The sequence below is a fragment of the Orycteropus afer genome, unplaced genomic scaffold, assembly GCF_000298275.1.
Source record: "Orycteropus afer afer isolate SDZICR_OR568_19922 unplaced genomic scaffold, OryAfe1.0 scaffold00012, whole genome shotgun sequence".
NCBI lineage: Eukaryota > Metazoa > Chordata > Mammalia > Tubulidentata > Orycteropodidae > Orycteropus > Orycteropus afer.
This window is the reverse complement of record NW_006921599.1, coordinates 11,250,488-11,265,067: the sequence shown is the minus strand read 5'-3', so window position 1 is coordinate 11,265,067 and position 14,580 is coordinate 11,250,488. Positions and strand designations below refer to the sequence as shown.

Below are 14,580 nucleotides of genomic sequence, written 5' to 3'. Positions count from 1 at the left end.
AGCACTCTAGCATTTAGTGGGGAGCTCTGGTAGCATAATCTAAGGCACTTCACTGCTAAGCAGAAGACTGATGGTTCAAACCCACCAGCCACTCCTTGGAAGGAAGGTTGGGCAGTCTACTTCAGTTGTGATACCACCTCGGAAACCCAAGGAGGGGTTGCTATGAGTCGGGTCTGACTGGACGGTACATAACAACCCACAACAGTGTTTAATGATCTGGAGGGGTGGAAAAATTAGCAAAAGAAACTGAGGCAGGAGAAAAACTAAAAGTATCTAAAGGAATTGGCAGTTGAGTCATATGTTGCTGAGGTGTTAGGATGAAGAGTGAGAAGTGATCATTGGATTTGGTGACATGATAACTGTTGGCTCACCTTGATTCTGCAGTGAGAGATCCAGAAGCCAAACTGGGATAGGTTCAAAAGTGAATGGGGTGTGAGGGTAGAAATCTGTAGGAACTAAATCCTGTCCTCAGCATTACCAGCTTTAGGTTTCCCTTCTTCCAGAATATTTCATAAAGTCCCAAACTGAACTCATGCACTACCCTTCTAAATTTGTTCCTCTTTGTAAGTTTTCTATCTATACACAAAAAAACAAATTCACTGCAGTCCAGTTGGTCCCAGCTCATAGTGACCCCTCCTTGGGTTTCCAAGGCGGTATCTCTACGGATGTGGATTGCCCCGTCTTCCTTCAGAGGAGTGGATCGTGGGTTTGAACTGCCAGCATTCTGGTTGGCAGTCAAATGCCTTAGGCGCTATGCCACCAGAGCTCCCTTTCTACCTGTAGTGTTAATGACTTTTCTTTCCTTCCAGTGATCTAGGCTAGACCCTTTAGGTTTTTGTACTCTTTTCCTTCCTCATTTATCCCTACTTAATCAGTTGCCATGGGCTATTGAGTCTTTTCCACAGTGTTATTCAAATTGGACTTCTTTTCATTGATATTGCTGCTTATGCTGCTCTTGCCAAACACTAAATACAAACTCCTCTAATAGTTTCTGAAGTATTCCGTGCTTTTATTCTCTTTCTTGACAGTGCATCTACCCATCACAGTTAGAATGTTTTTCCTAAAGCACAGCTTTGCTCATGTTATTTTCCTGCTAAAAATAAAACCAAATCCTTTTAGCCTGGCATTCAGAACCTTCTACATTTTTAACCTTACCTCCCACTGCTTTCTCTTCATTCAACCTGCTGCTCTGAAGTATATACTGTTTCCTAAATATAACTTAAGGAGCTCTGGTGGCACTGTGGTTCAAGTCTTCGGCTGCTAACCAAAAGATCAGTTCGACTCTGCCAGCCACTCTGTGGGAGAAAGATGTGCTGCTTCCGTAAAGATTTAGCCTTTGAGAGCCTGTGGGCAGTTCTACTCTGCCCTAAAGAGTCGCTTAGGAACTCTGGTAGCATAGTGCCTAAGGCACTTGACTGCTAACCAGAAGGCTGGCGGTTCAAACCCACCAGCCACTCCTCCGAAGGAAGGTTGGACAATCTACTTCCATAGTGATACTGCCTTGGCAACCTAAGGAGGGGTTGCTATGAGTCGGGGCCGACTCAATGGCACATAACAACAACAACAACAAAGGGTCACTATGAGTCAGAACCAATTTGATGACAGTGGGTTTGGTTTTGTTTTTTGAAATATAATGTGGCCGCTGTGCCTTCACTTTCATTGTTACCTGTGCTTGACCTGCCATCTTCTCCCAAAACTTACACATCTTCTATATTTCCAAATGCCAAGTACCTCTAAAAAATGATAGAGCATGCCCTAAAAATTATGAAATTTCAAGCGTTCCGTGCTACTGATTTAGTTTATCCGTTCTGTATAACCTCTGCAATACTGATTTACCTAAAACAACAGTTACCTGTATCACCTCCACCTCAGCCAATATTCTTTTCTAGGAATTGGGAGCAAGAATGATGTACTCTCTGAAAGAATATTCTTGAAAATGTTACCAGCAGTTGTGCAGTTGGGGGTCATGATACTCCGTAAATAGAGAATGCTAAGAAAGGGCACCCTCATAGGCCTGCCCTCTGTTTTTAACAGCAGCTTACCATTGGTTTGATGAAGGAGCCCAAAGTCTGAAAAATGAGCCTGGCCACTCCAGATGAAAGCAGCTTTCCTCAAGTGGGCAATTTCACATTAATGTGAGAGACACTGGGTTCTTTATCTTATAGTTGTTGATATTTGGGGATGGGTACACAGGAAGAGGAATGTGTGTGAAATTGCTTTTAAAAACAAGGAGGTACCTTTTAGAAATTTTGCTCTCTACGCATTCTGAAAGAAGAAAAGCAGAGGAGCTCTCTAAAGACTATAGTTAAAGAAAGAAGAATTACTTATCAGAATATTGAATTTAGTTTTCTGTCAAACCTCCATCAGTGGTCCTAGGGAATTGCTGATGTTAGGCAAAGAAATAAATTGAAGGTATCTTTTCAGGATGGTCTCTTACTGGTATATGTTTATAGCTTGCCTTTGTGTTAGACATTTTGGCTTCATCCCATAATTTGAGTATAAACCAGGTTTTGGGCTTGTTGAATCTGTACCTAATTAAGTTTTTTATGAAAGGAATTGGACTGTTGGCTAAAGAAAAGTGCATGATTTTATTTTAAAAGATGGTAATGAAAATGACTTTCTCTTCCTTAGTTACTGAGCTATGGTGCGGGAGCATTGTATGGAAAAGGTATGTTTGGGAAAAGAGGAATGTGATGACCATTTGGTTTAAGAACCTTCACTTTGGCTCTTGCAAGGATATTATCTGCTTGGCCTTTCCGTGGACACCTTTCCATGGACACCTGTCCAGTCTTTCCTACCAGCTGTGAATTGTAGTCAGCTATTTGGAACATGAGGGGTATTTTAATAGCAGTGTGTAACACTGGTTTGAGAAATTAAAACATCTCTAACTTTTTAGTAAAGTCTAGAGTGTAAATAAAAAATGCCTTATACTTTGAATGGGAAAATAGACTTTTACTAAATAAAATTATGTCTTCAAAATTACTTTTAATTAAGGGACCAGGTTTGCTGGTCTGATAGAGACTCGTGAAACTCCTGAGACTATTGCCCTTAGCTGCCCTTCAGGTGTGGAACTGAACCCTTTCCTGTGGCTTCCAACCGAACAAAAGACAGGCATATGAGCTGAACATTTACATTAGGTAGATGCAGTCGTTGGAGAGATCAGTCATGGGAGAATAGAAGGGCTGTGTATGCACAGGGAGACAACTCGGGGGGCAGGAGTGCATGGGAGGGAAGGACACAGGGAAGAGGTATCTATGGGGAGGAAGTGGGAAGGGAGCTGTTGCATTGTGGGAAATTGGAGTCAATGTTAGGAGACAAAAGTATATGTCTGCTGCTGTATGGAAAATGAATTTGCTTTGTAAATTTTCACCAAATCACAATAAAAATTTTTTTTAAATGTATATGAAAGAAAATTACTTTTAAGTAACACTGATAATGAGAAAAATATATATTATAAAATAGAGGGAAACCTAAGAACAACTTGCTTTGACTCCTTTGTTTTTAAAAAAATGCTTTGTTTTACATCTGTTTATCTATTTTATCCTGCTGTACATTTTCCCAGGAAACTTTGTATTTCAGCAGCATCTTTAATTGGCATTGACAAAATAAACAAATCAGAGGACTACCCCAAGGCTTGACCCTTTCATGGCAGGATGAACTATGGACCTCACTCCTTTGATATGTGTCTTCCTTTTTCATTTGAAAGAAGAAACACTGCTCCTATTCTTGATAATTTCTAATTTGAAAACTCTATTTAATGTTTATCAATGGAGGAAAAATTATCTTCAGTGCTTTTATAAACTGATTCTTACATGTTTTGTGAGGTGGCTTGTAGCCAGAAGTAAAATGCTGAGTTTTCTAATTAGTGTTTTAATAGTTTAAATTTTGGTAGAATTTTTTTGGGTCATTAATAGTGGAATAGTAGAAATAACTGCAAATAGTTGTTAATTGTATTGATAATTTCAGTAAAGCGTAATTGATAATTAATTCAAAAATACCACTCTGAGCATTTAAAGTACATATATTTTTGTTACAACGTAATAGAAGTTTCCATTAGGAGTAGGTTATTTAAAATTTGCATTTTCTTTTTTTTCTACAGGAAGGAACTTGAAACCTTCAAAGGTAATGTGCTTATTTCTTTCCTGAATAATAGTTGAGAGTTAATTCATGTCAGATGCTCTCTTGATGATGAAAGAACTCATTCCTTGTTTAAGAAATGTTTACAAAAAAAAAAAAAAAACCTGTTTACATCAAAAAGTAAGTTTGCTTAGTACTATTTTTGTAGGCCTTATTTTATCACAAGTGATTTTGATATTCTCCTTTAGCTATGGCACATGCTTCAAGTGAGAGTCATTGTTAAGGCCTGTTGTAAGTAATATGTCAAGAAGGAATCCTGCTAACCTTGGGGTTGGTGAGCATGATTGTCCCAAAAGACTCCAGTTTCTGTTGTGGAATGTATGATCCCATGGAGAGGAGGTGATGATAAAGATGAAGATGTCCCCCTGCAACTGACCCGGCAGTCACTTGACCCTCCTGAGAGGTTTTCTGTTCTGGGACCTGTACTATGCTAGTACTTTGTACCTGTTTTAGGCCCTGTTTCTCCGTATATAAAACTAGAGGCTTCGACAAAATACATTTTGTGATTCTGAAATCATTCAGCATTCAGGGAGTTTCTGAGGGGAGGAGCAGGGAAGAAGTTCTGTAGTGTTTCAGTGAGAAACACTAATAGAAAAACAGGACCTTTCAATTTACCAATTTTTCCCCATTGTTTTTAGTTGCCACCAGGTCAACTCTGATGCATGGTGATCTCTTATATATCATCTTCACAATTGTTGGTGTGTTTGAGTCCATTGTTGAGGCTGTTGTGTCAGTCCATCCCATTGAAGGTCTGTCTCGTTTTTGCTGCCCTTTTTCTTTACTTGACCATATTGCTCTTGTGTAGGGATTGATCTTCCCTGCTGACATGATGCAGTCTCTCTCCTCACTTCTAAGGAACATTTATTTTCCTTACATTCTTTCTTTATAGTCCCAGTTACTCATTTGCCATTAAATAGCAGAAATCACTATTCTCAGAGAGACTTACTTAAATTAAAAGAAGACTTGATGGGGGGGGTGTGGACCAAACATTGTATAGAGTCTGTTTTTACTCATAGAGACCATATAGGACAGAGCACAGTGCCCCATAGGGTTTCCCAGGCTGTAAGTCTTTAAGGAAGCAGACTGCCACATCTTTCTCCTACTTAGCAGTTGGTGAATTTATACCACTGACCTTTTGGTTAGCACTTTACCACTGTACCACCAAGGCTTCTGGGACACTGAATTACTTATTAAATCACTTCTGATTTAATTGTTTTATGCTTATTACATTTCACATATAAACTAGCACTGACCTTTGGATTTACTGGATAATTAAGTACATTCTAATACATAGTTGAATTGTTGATGTGTTTAATCTGTTTGATTGTTTTAGATAAAATGACTAACCCTTGGGAAAAGAGGTATAAGGACTTATTCTTAGTGTGGCTGTAATTGAACAGACTTGTTGACTCAATTTCTATTTGACTGACTGAAGTTATAGTAAATGATTAAGTTCGTGGCTAGCTTGTTGAGGGGAATGTTAAATGATCATGTGATATTTTATCATGGCTGTCATTGTTCTTATTCAACTTGTGAGCCACTGCCCATGTTCATTATTTTTCATCAGTAGTTTGAAATAAGATTTAAAATCCTGATAAATTGCCCCCTCATTCTTTCCTTCAGTTGACTAGTTTAGCATCCTTTTATGTAACAGTAAGAAGAGGAGGGGAAAGCAGTCAAGTTAATACTAAAAGACAAGCAAGGATGCAGATTATGTAAAATGTCAGTTTTATTTGCCTTTCAGGACTGAGACATTCTTTTTTATGGTATGACAGTGTTCACAGCGTAAGGAAAAAAAAACACCAGTATGCAAAAGGTTAGATAGATGACATATTACCCAATAGACTAATTCAATTTCAACTGAAATAATCTTGTTTATACACACATCCCTAATTATGTGCATCATTAACAGCACATCATATCCACCCACAGGCCAATTAAAGCTCTTGATTTTGAACAAACCTAAATTGATTACTGCATCTTACGTAGTTTTTTTTTTTTTTTAATATATCAATGATCATTAAAAATTCTTCCTCTTGAGTGTTTTGCTAATATTTCAGGAACATGAGTAGTATATAACAGCAACAAAAAAATATGCTACTCTTCCAAGATATTTATGGAGAGGAAAAGAAAAAAATCATTCAAACATTGTAACAATTTATTATTTTTTGAACATTGCCTTTGTTTTTCCTCTTCGTGTTGCAAGAAAACAAAAGGTGTTACTTCTTCTAAGTTTCTTGTTTTGTTTTGTTTTTCCCACCTCTAGTTATATTTAGTAGCTCTTTTCTAAGTTAAAGAACTAAATTTTGGACCAAAACTCAAGTTAGTGACCCCTGAAGTTAATAATATAGGTCAAGTATGTGTAAGGCACTTGATTGCTAATCAGAAGGCTGGTGGTTCAAACCCACCAGCCACTCCTCGGAAAGAAGATGGGGCAATCTACTTCCGTAGTGATACTGTCTCGGAAACCCAAGGAGGGGTCGCTATGAGTGGGGTCTGACTGAACAGCACATAACAACAACAACAACAACATCATCCCTCACTGAGATCTGAGTTCTCCCATCTGTACTTCTTTGAGGTTAATGAATTAAGTCCACCTTTCACTTTTGCCACATATGATAAATCTCTACAATGTTATTAAAACCAGTTGTTGTTTATATTTTAATATTGGCAGCAGGAAGGTTTTCTATGTTCTTCAAATATTACATTCCTTTAAAGTTTCTAGTAACAGTCACTTGAATATTAGACTATAAAAAGACGAGGACAGAATTGTAAAACTCCTAAGTTTATGTTGTTCATCAGGAAGGAATTTCATTATATGCACATGTAAAGTAACTAAGGTTTTTCACAGTCTTTAAAGACATGGGAAATTGGCCATGAATAGACATGTTTGTTATTCAGGATTTGTTAGTTTTTCAATTTAATTTTTTAAATAGATTATCATCCCATGCAGAAGTTTTAAAATTACCCTTAAGGTTTTTTATTTGAAATATAATACTAGAAATATCGTGCCACTGAAAAAATAAAGGTAAAAATATCTAGGATTGTGTGTTTTTACTGCCATAAGAGTCCTGACTTAACACATCTTTAGTATGCAGTCTTGGTCTTTTACCTACACTCAGGTGCCTTGTGAAATTAGCCATCATTCTCTGTTTCCTCTATAAAACACACCCACTGATAAGCACAGTGTGCTGAATGCCCATGGCTGGTAGACTGTTCTCTGTTGTTGTTATGTGCCGTCGAGTCAGACCCGACTCATAGCCACCCCTCCTTGGGTTTCCGAGGCACTCTGGTAGCATAGTGGCTAAAGCACTTGACTGCTAACCAGAAGGCTGGCGGTTCAAACCCACCAGCCACTCCTCGGAAGGAAGGTTGGGCAATCCTACTTCCGTAGTGATACTGCCTCGGAAACCCAAGGAGGGGTCGCTATGAGTCAGGGCGACTCGATGGCATATAACAACAACAACAACAACATCACTACAGAAGTAGATTGCCCCATCTTCCTTCCGAGGAGTGGCTGGTGGGTTTGAGCCGCCAGCCTTCTGGTTAGCAGTCAAGTGCCTTAGCCACTACGCTACCAGACTGCTCTCTAGTACATCTAAATACTTCTCCTTCTATCAGTTCAGTTATCAACCCAGAGTGGTTGTTTGCTCCTGAATTCATTTATGCTAGTTGTACATGCTGTTATAATATACAATTGAATTAATACTAGATAAAATGACTAAACCTCAATGTTAAGGAGAACTGTTTGTGAGAAAACTAAATTGGCTGTTTTGGAAAGACTTATATAGGTAAACCAAACCAAACCAAACTCGCTGCGACCCCTCCTTGGATTTCTGAGGTGGTATAACTATGGAAGTAGATTGCTCAATCTTCCTCCCGAGGAGTGGCTGGTGGATTTAAACTGCCATCCTCTGGTTAGCAGTCAAATGCCTTAGGCACTACGCTACCAGAGCTCTTACATAGGTAAATGGCTTTTTAAAAAAAAAAAAATTCTGGAAAAGGTACAGTTAAGAATTAGAAAATATTTTGGGAAAAAATCATTAAAAATCTTGTAAGATCTTTGCACACATTGTATAACATGTCTTAAATTTCTGCTCTGCTTTCGAAATAGACTAAAAATTGTATCCAGTACAATCTGGATGGGTGGCTTACATAAGAATTTCAATTCAGTAGACCCATGCTTACAGAAATCATGAAGTAAAAACAAAAATTATGGTTATAATGTACACTGTGTGTGTGTATGTATAAATATGTAAATGGATTCCTATATTAGCCACTTCTATGAAAAATTAAATGACCAAAATAGGTCCCAATTTTATCATAATAAGAGGTGTAGTCCCTTACTCAACATAATATTCTCTGATCTTGTCAGAAATGTGACTAGCAAATGGAAAAGGCAGCTGAAGCATGCATAATATGGTATGACCACATTTAAGACTTAGCTCTTGAAAAGATCAGGCCAGAGTGGTCAGAGGAATAGGAAGAAAACCAAGAAAATTTAGTGACAAGAAAGCCCAGAAAAGAGAAAATTTAAAAGACAAATGGGTATTCATGGTATCAGGGGTATAAATAATACAAAGAAGTTGAGCAGAATGGGTGATAATGAGTAGGTAATTGGTGATGGGAAAAGAGGTATTTGTAGAGGGAGAATCTAGATTGCAAATCAGAAGTATGTGAAAAGTTAGGAAATAAGAATAACATGAATTAACTATTCTTTTATTAATTGAAGACAAGAAATAAAAAGATAACCTGAGATAGAATCAGGGTCAAGGTCCAAGAAAAAAGGTGAAATTGAAAATGTTAAAGGAGATGATTGTGATCCTAGAGAAGATAGAAAGAAATGATAACCACATAAATTACCCTTGTCTTTCTCTGAGACCCTAGACAAGGATGGTTGATGATACAGCAAAAAGTTGACATGGAGAGAGGAAATAATTTTTGAGAATCCATGTGAGAAAGGATAGCTGAATTCTGAGCTAGGCTCAAAAGTAGAAATAAAAACCAAAACAGACACTTTTGTTGACACAGAGTTGGGAATTGGAAGAACATGTATGAGGGTCCAACAGGGCATAGTCATCTTGGATGCCAGTGAGAGAAAGATTAAAGTGATAGGCCTCTGGAGAGGAGGGGACTGGCTAGACCAGCAAAATAAGCAGGACTTTGAGGTACTAGTGATGGTGGAAAGGCCACAAACATTTTCAGTGCTTGAGGGTAGAGCTTGTGGTAAAGGAAATTTCAGTTTGAAATCTTGGAGGTGGAGCTCCAAGTGATGGAGATGGTTAAATTCAAGTAAAAATAGAAGTCATCGAATTGAAGAGGTGATCTAAATCAAAGAATCAGGAGGCTGATTGGAGAGATGCAAATCAAAACAATAGGTGGTGAAATGTTTTGGAAAAGGATAGCAATAATGATGGCACAACATGAAAAATGTAATCAGTGTTTCTGAGTTGTAAATGTGGAAGTGTTATGTTGGTGAATGTCTTGGGTATGTTTTTACCACAATAAAAGTTTTTTTCTTTTAAAGGAATTAAAAAAAAAAAAAAAAAATCAGGAGGCTAATGTTAGAAGACTCACTTGTTTGTATGACTCTTGAATGTTGATTTTGCATACTACTGTCTTGGACAGCCCTTGTTGTTGTTACAGTTATGTGCCCTCAAGTCGGTCCTGACTCATAGTGACCCCTCCTTGGGTTTCCGAGGCAGTATCATTATGGAAGTAGATTGCCCCATCTTCCTTCCGAGGAGTGGCTGGTGGATTTGAACCACCAGCCTTCTGGTTAGCAGTCAAGTGCCTTAGGCACTATGCTACCAGAGCTCCCTGGACAGCCCTTAACAGGTTACAAATCTGAATGGTGATAACAGATAGTAAACTTGGGTAGAGTTTGTTGTTGAGTTCAAGCATCAGCTTAACATTTAAGGCATAACAGTTCTACAGTTATTTGACAGTAGTTAAGTAATGGGATGCATGTTGGGTGATACATTGATGATTCTGACAAAAACCTCTGCCCTCAAGGAGGTCACAGGCATATAAAATAGAAAAGCATGTATTTTAATACACTCTAAGCCATCGAGTCAGTTCCCACTCATAGCAACCCCCTTTAAGTCTTTGAGGTGGTAAATGTTTACAGAAGTAGATCTCTCAGTCTTCCTTCTAAGAATGTGGTGTTAGTTGCCATTGAGTTGATTTTGGGAGGAGCTCTGGTGACGTAGTCCCTAATGTATTTGACTGCTAACCAGGAGGTTGGTGGTTCAAACCCACTAGCCACTCCTCGGAAGGAAGACTGGGCAGTCTACTTCCGTAGAGATAACGCCTCGGAAACCCAAGGGTGGGGTTGCTATGAGTTGGAACTGAATCCACAGCAGTGGTTTTGGTTTTGGTTTTGGTTTGAGTTGATTTTGACTCATGGTGACCTCACCCCATGTGTGTCAGAGTAGAACTGTGTTCCATGAGATTTTTAAGTCTGTGAACCTTTAATAACCAGATTGCAAGATCTGTCTTTTGATGCACATCTGGGTGGGTTTGAACCACCAACTTTTTGGCTAATAGTTGAGTGCTTAACTGTTTACTTCACTCAGGGATTCCTTACTATATGAATATACTACAACGGAAATAAGCAGACTAAGATGGGAGTAATTGACTATTTAGAAAAGCAGTACACTGAGCTGCATGTAACTGTTGAGTACTCCAGGCTGAAGAGGACATTCTGGGAAGAGAGATGAACAATTGAAAAGATACAGAGCATGTTTATTTCAAGAATACAAGTTGAAATTTAATTTCTTGTTTCTGAGAGATACACAAATAATTTGTTAGGGCTGAAGCATATGGTGTGTGGGGTGAAGTAGTGAGAGGTGGAGTTGCAGATGTAGGCAGGGAACAAATGATACATAGTCTTTCATGTTATGCAAAAAAAAGTGTGGACTTTGTCTTTGGGCCAGTTTTCTCCAAAGAGGGATGTCTGTATGCAAGATGGTCAATTGGAGTGGGGAAGAAAATTGGAACTTCTGTTGTTTCTTTTTTATGCTGTCCTTTTAAATTTTTGTTTTATGTATATTGTATAATAAATTAATACAGGAATATGTGCATATGAAGGAGCTCTGGGGGCACAGTGCCTAACGCATTTGACTGCTAACCAGGAGGCTGGCAGTTCAAACCCACCACCTACTCTGTGGAAGGAAGACTGGGCAATCTACTTCTGTGAAGATTTACTGCCTTGGAAACCCAGTGGGGGTCACTATGAGTGGGAATTGACTCGATGGCAGTGTGTTTTGTGTGTGTGTGTGTGTGTGCATATGGTATGTAAATATACACATTAGGTTATATGTTAAAAATGTTTGCTTATGGGTGATTGTATGATCAAAAAATCTTAAGGTTACTGTTGTAGCTGATTGAGAAGGAGTGGGGAAACCTAAAGGGTTTAATTCAGGGTAACAGGACCAAATTTACATTTTAAAGCATGTTTTCTAAAATTAATGTAGAAGATAGGTTGGAAAAGAGCAAATCTAGAGTAAGAGAAATTAGTTAGGAGACTACTAATACGATTTGAATTAAGATTGTGGTAGATAGAATGAAGAGAAAGGTTTAAGAAACTGAGTAGATAAAATAAAAAGAACTTCATGATTGTTGTGAGGAGCCTTGGATGAACACCTAGGATTCTGGCTAGGACATTTGAGTAAATAGTTTTTCCATTAACCAGTAGTTAATGACTTCAGGCAAATGCTGTATATAACCCCACAAAAGTACAAAACATTTTGGTATCAGCTAAATTGAAAATACTTTTTTTAAAAACAGTTTATTGAAATTTAATTTACATATCACAAGATTCATCTACTTTTTAAGTGTACAATTCAATGTTTTTTAGTAAATGTATAGAATTTTTACAGTCTTCACTATAATCCAGTTTCAGAACATTTTTATCACCCACAACAATCCCTTTCTACCTGTTTGCAGTCAATTCTAGCTCCTACTCCCAGACCCAGAAAACCATAAATCAGGTTTTTATTGCTATTGATTTGCCTTTTCTGGATATTTCATTGATTTTCTAATAAATTTATGATGTTGTACAACCACCACCACAATCCAGTTTTAGAATATTTGTCACCTCAGAAACCTCCTTCATGCCTGTTTGCAATTCAGTCTCTATTCCTACTGCCAGACCCAGGCAACCTCTGATGTGTTTTCTGTCTCTATAGATTTACCTTTTCTGGGCATTTGATATAAATGGAATTATACAAAATGTGGTCTTTTGCATCTGGCTGTGTTGTAGTATATGTCAGTAGATTTTTCCTTTTTATTTCTGAATTAATATTCAATTGTATGAATATACCATTCTTATCCATTCACTAGTTAATGGATAGTGTTCCTATAAGCATTCATGTGCAGGTCTTTGTGTGGATGTATGTTTTCCTTTTTTCTTGGGTTAATAGGTAAGAGTGGAATTTCTGAGTCAGATGGTTAAGGTTCATAGCTAACTTTTTAGAATCTATCAAACTCTTTTTGAAGTAGTTATACCATCTCCATTCCCACCAGCAGTGTGTGTGAGTTCCACTTTCCCCTCATCCTCACCACTGCTTCTTATTGTTGCTTTTACATTTGAGTCTGTAAATGTTTTTTTTTTTCCTATATCTGTTTTAAGTTAATTTTTGTGTATTATGTGAGATAAATGCCTAAGTTTTTTTTTTTTTCATATTGATATTCAGTGGTCTTGGAACCATTTGTTAAAAAGATTCTTTTCCCCATTGAACTGCATTGGCATCTTTGTAGAAAATCATTTGATCATACATGTAAAAGTTTATGTCTCAGTTATCTTCCTTATTGTCAATACTGCACTGCCTTGACTACAGTAGCTTTGTATTAAGTTTTGAAATTGGGACGTGAACTTTGTTGTTCTTTTTCAAAAGACATTTATATACTGTAAATCCTTGGTATTTGCTATATAAATTTTAGATATTTGGGTCAAATTATACCAAAAAAAAAAAAAAAGCCTACCAGAATTTTGATAGAAATTGCATTGAATCTTACCAATTTGGGGAGAATTGCCTTCTTAACAATCCATGAACATCGCATGTTTCACTCTATTTAATCTTAATTCTCCTCAGCAATGTTTTGTAATTTTCAACATATAAATATTTCACTTCTGTTAAGTTTATTCCTAATAAAATTATTTATTAAACATATTACTTGCATTTTTTAAGTAAACAAAATTTGTTAAGTAGATTCTATCTTGAACATTTTAAATTTGAATTGTCTAAGACATTATAGGTAGAAGAAGTATCCAGTGGGCAGGGTGTTGTCAGCATGTTGGTGGAAATGGAAGCTTTGAGTTTGAAAGAAGTTACCCACAGAGAACAGGAAGAATGATAAAGATGAGAATGGGTGGGCATCTAAGAAGCACCAGCAGTCACAGGGCAGGTGCGAGAAAAGAATGAATTGCTCATGATGGAGGCTGAGAACAGTCAGCCACTGAGGTAAAGGGAAGAGTGTGGTGTTACTAAAGCTAAGGGAGGAGACCATGTTGAGGATACGTCAAGAGGTAATGTCAGGTTATTATAAAGAGGGTAAAATGAAATACAGTCAGTCTGAGAAGCTTCATTTAATTTGGCAGTTAAAGGCTGATTGTTGACCTTTATAAGAACAGTTTCAGCAGCATGAATGCTATCCAGGTGGAGAAGCCCTCTGCCTGGCCTCACCCTGCTTGCCAGAAGAGTCTCCGTGAGCAAGCAATCCACAGGCAGGCAGTTCGAGGCGATCCACAAGTGAGTGATGATCAGTGGTGGCTTAACAAACTTACTCAACTAAATGGCAGTCAAACACAAGCACACAAGCCTTTATTTAAAAGCAGAGTACATTCCAGAGGGGGAATGAGTCTTCCCCAGGAGTGGGGAGGACCTCAAAGTGAAGACATTTTCATAAAGGTGGAAATGGGTTTCTCCCTGCAGAATGGGAAGGACCCCAAGCTGCTTAACTTTACTGACTTTATACTTCCTAAAAGGGGCATTAAAGGGCATTCTACAGGCAAGGTTGAGTCTCTTGAATGACAGATTCCTGAGAGGCCTTCTGTGCATGTTCAGCCTGTTCAACATGAAATCCGAATTGAAACTGCATTGAAAAGGCGGTGCTAATTAGGTTATAATGGTATGACCACATCATAAGGTTACTTTGGGTCAGGGGTATGAGGCTTCTGCGTGTGCCCCAAATTAGAGAATCCCCCAAAACCTCAAGTTCTGGATCTGTGGTTATTCTGCTTAATTTTGATTGGCCAGTCTACACAGGCAGTTGCGAGCTGTTGCAGGTGTTAGCACGTTAACCTACTGCAAAAACGGCAAGGAGGCCACATGTTCTGACCTCCTCTAATCTCACAAGAGGAAGACAGCAGTACCAGCAGTAACCCAAGGCCTATTACTGCAAGGCCAAACATGCTGCCTCCCTCCAGCCCTTTCACCA

General features: G+C 38.1%; 1 protein-coding gene across 1 annotated transcript in view; it reads left to right on the top strand.

Moving 5' to 3' along the window:
• The window catches only part of DTNBP1 (dystrobrevin binding protein 1), a 253,422-nt gene that overhangs the window by 149,869 nt on the left and 88,973 nt on the right, over window positions 1-14,580 (top strand). The window contains exon 5 of the mRNA XM_007951913.1: window positions 4,100-4,122. Coding sequence (XP_007950104.1) covers window positions 4,100-4,122 — 23 coding nt within the window. The remainder of the gene's footprint in view (window positions 1-4,099; window positions 4,123-14,580) is intronic.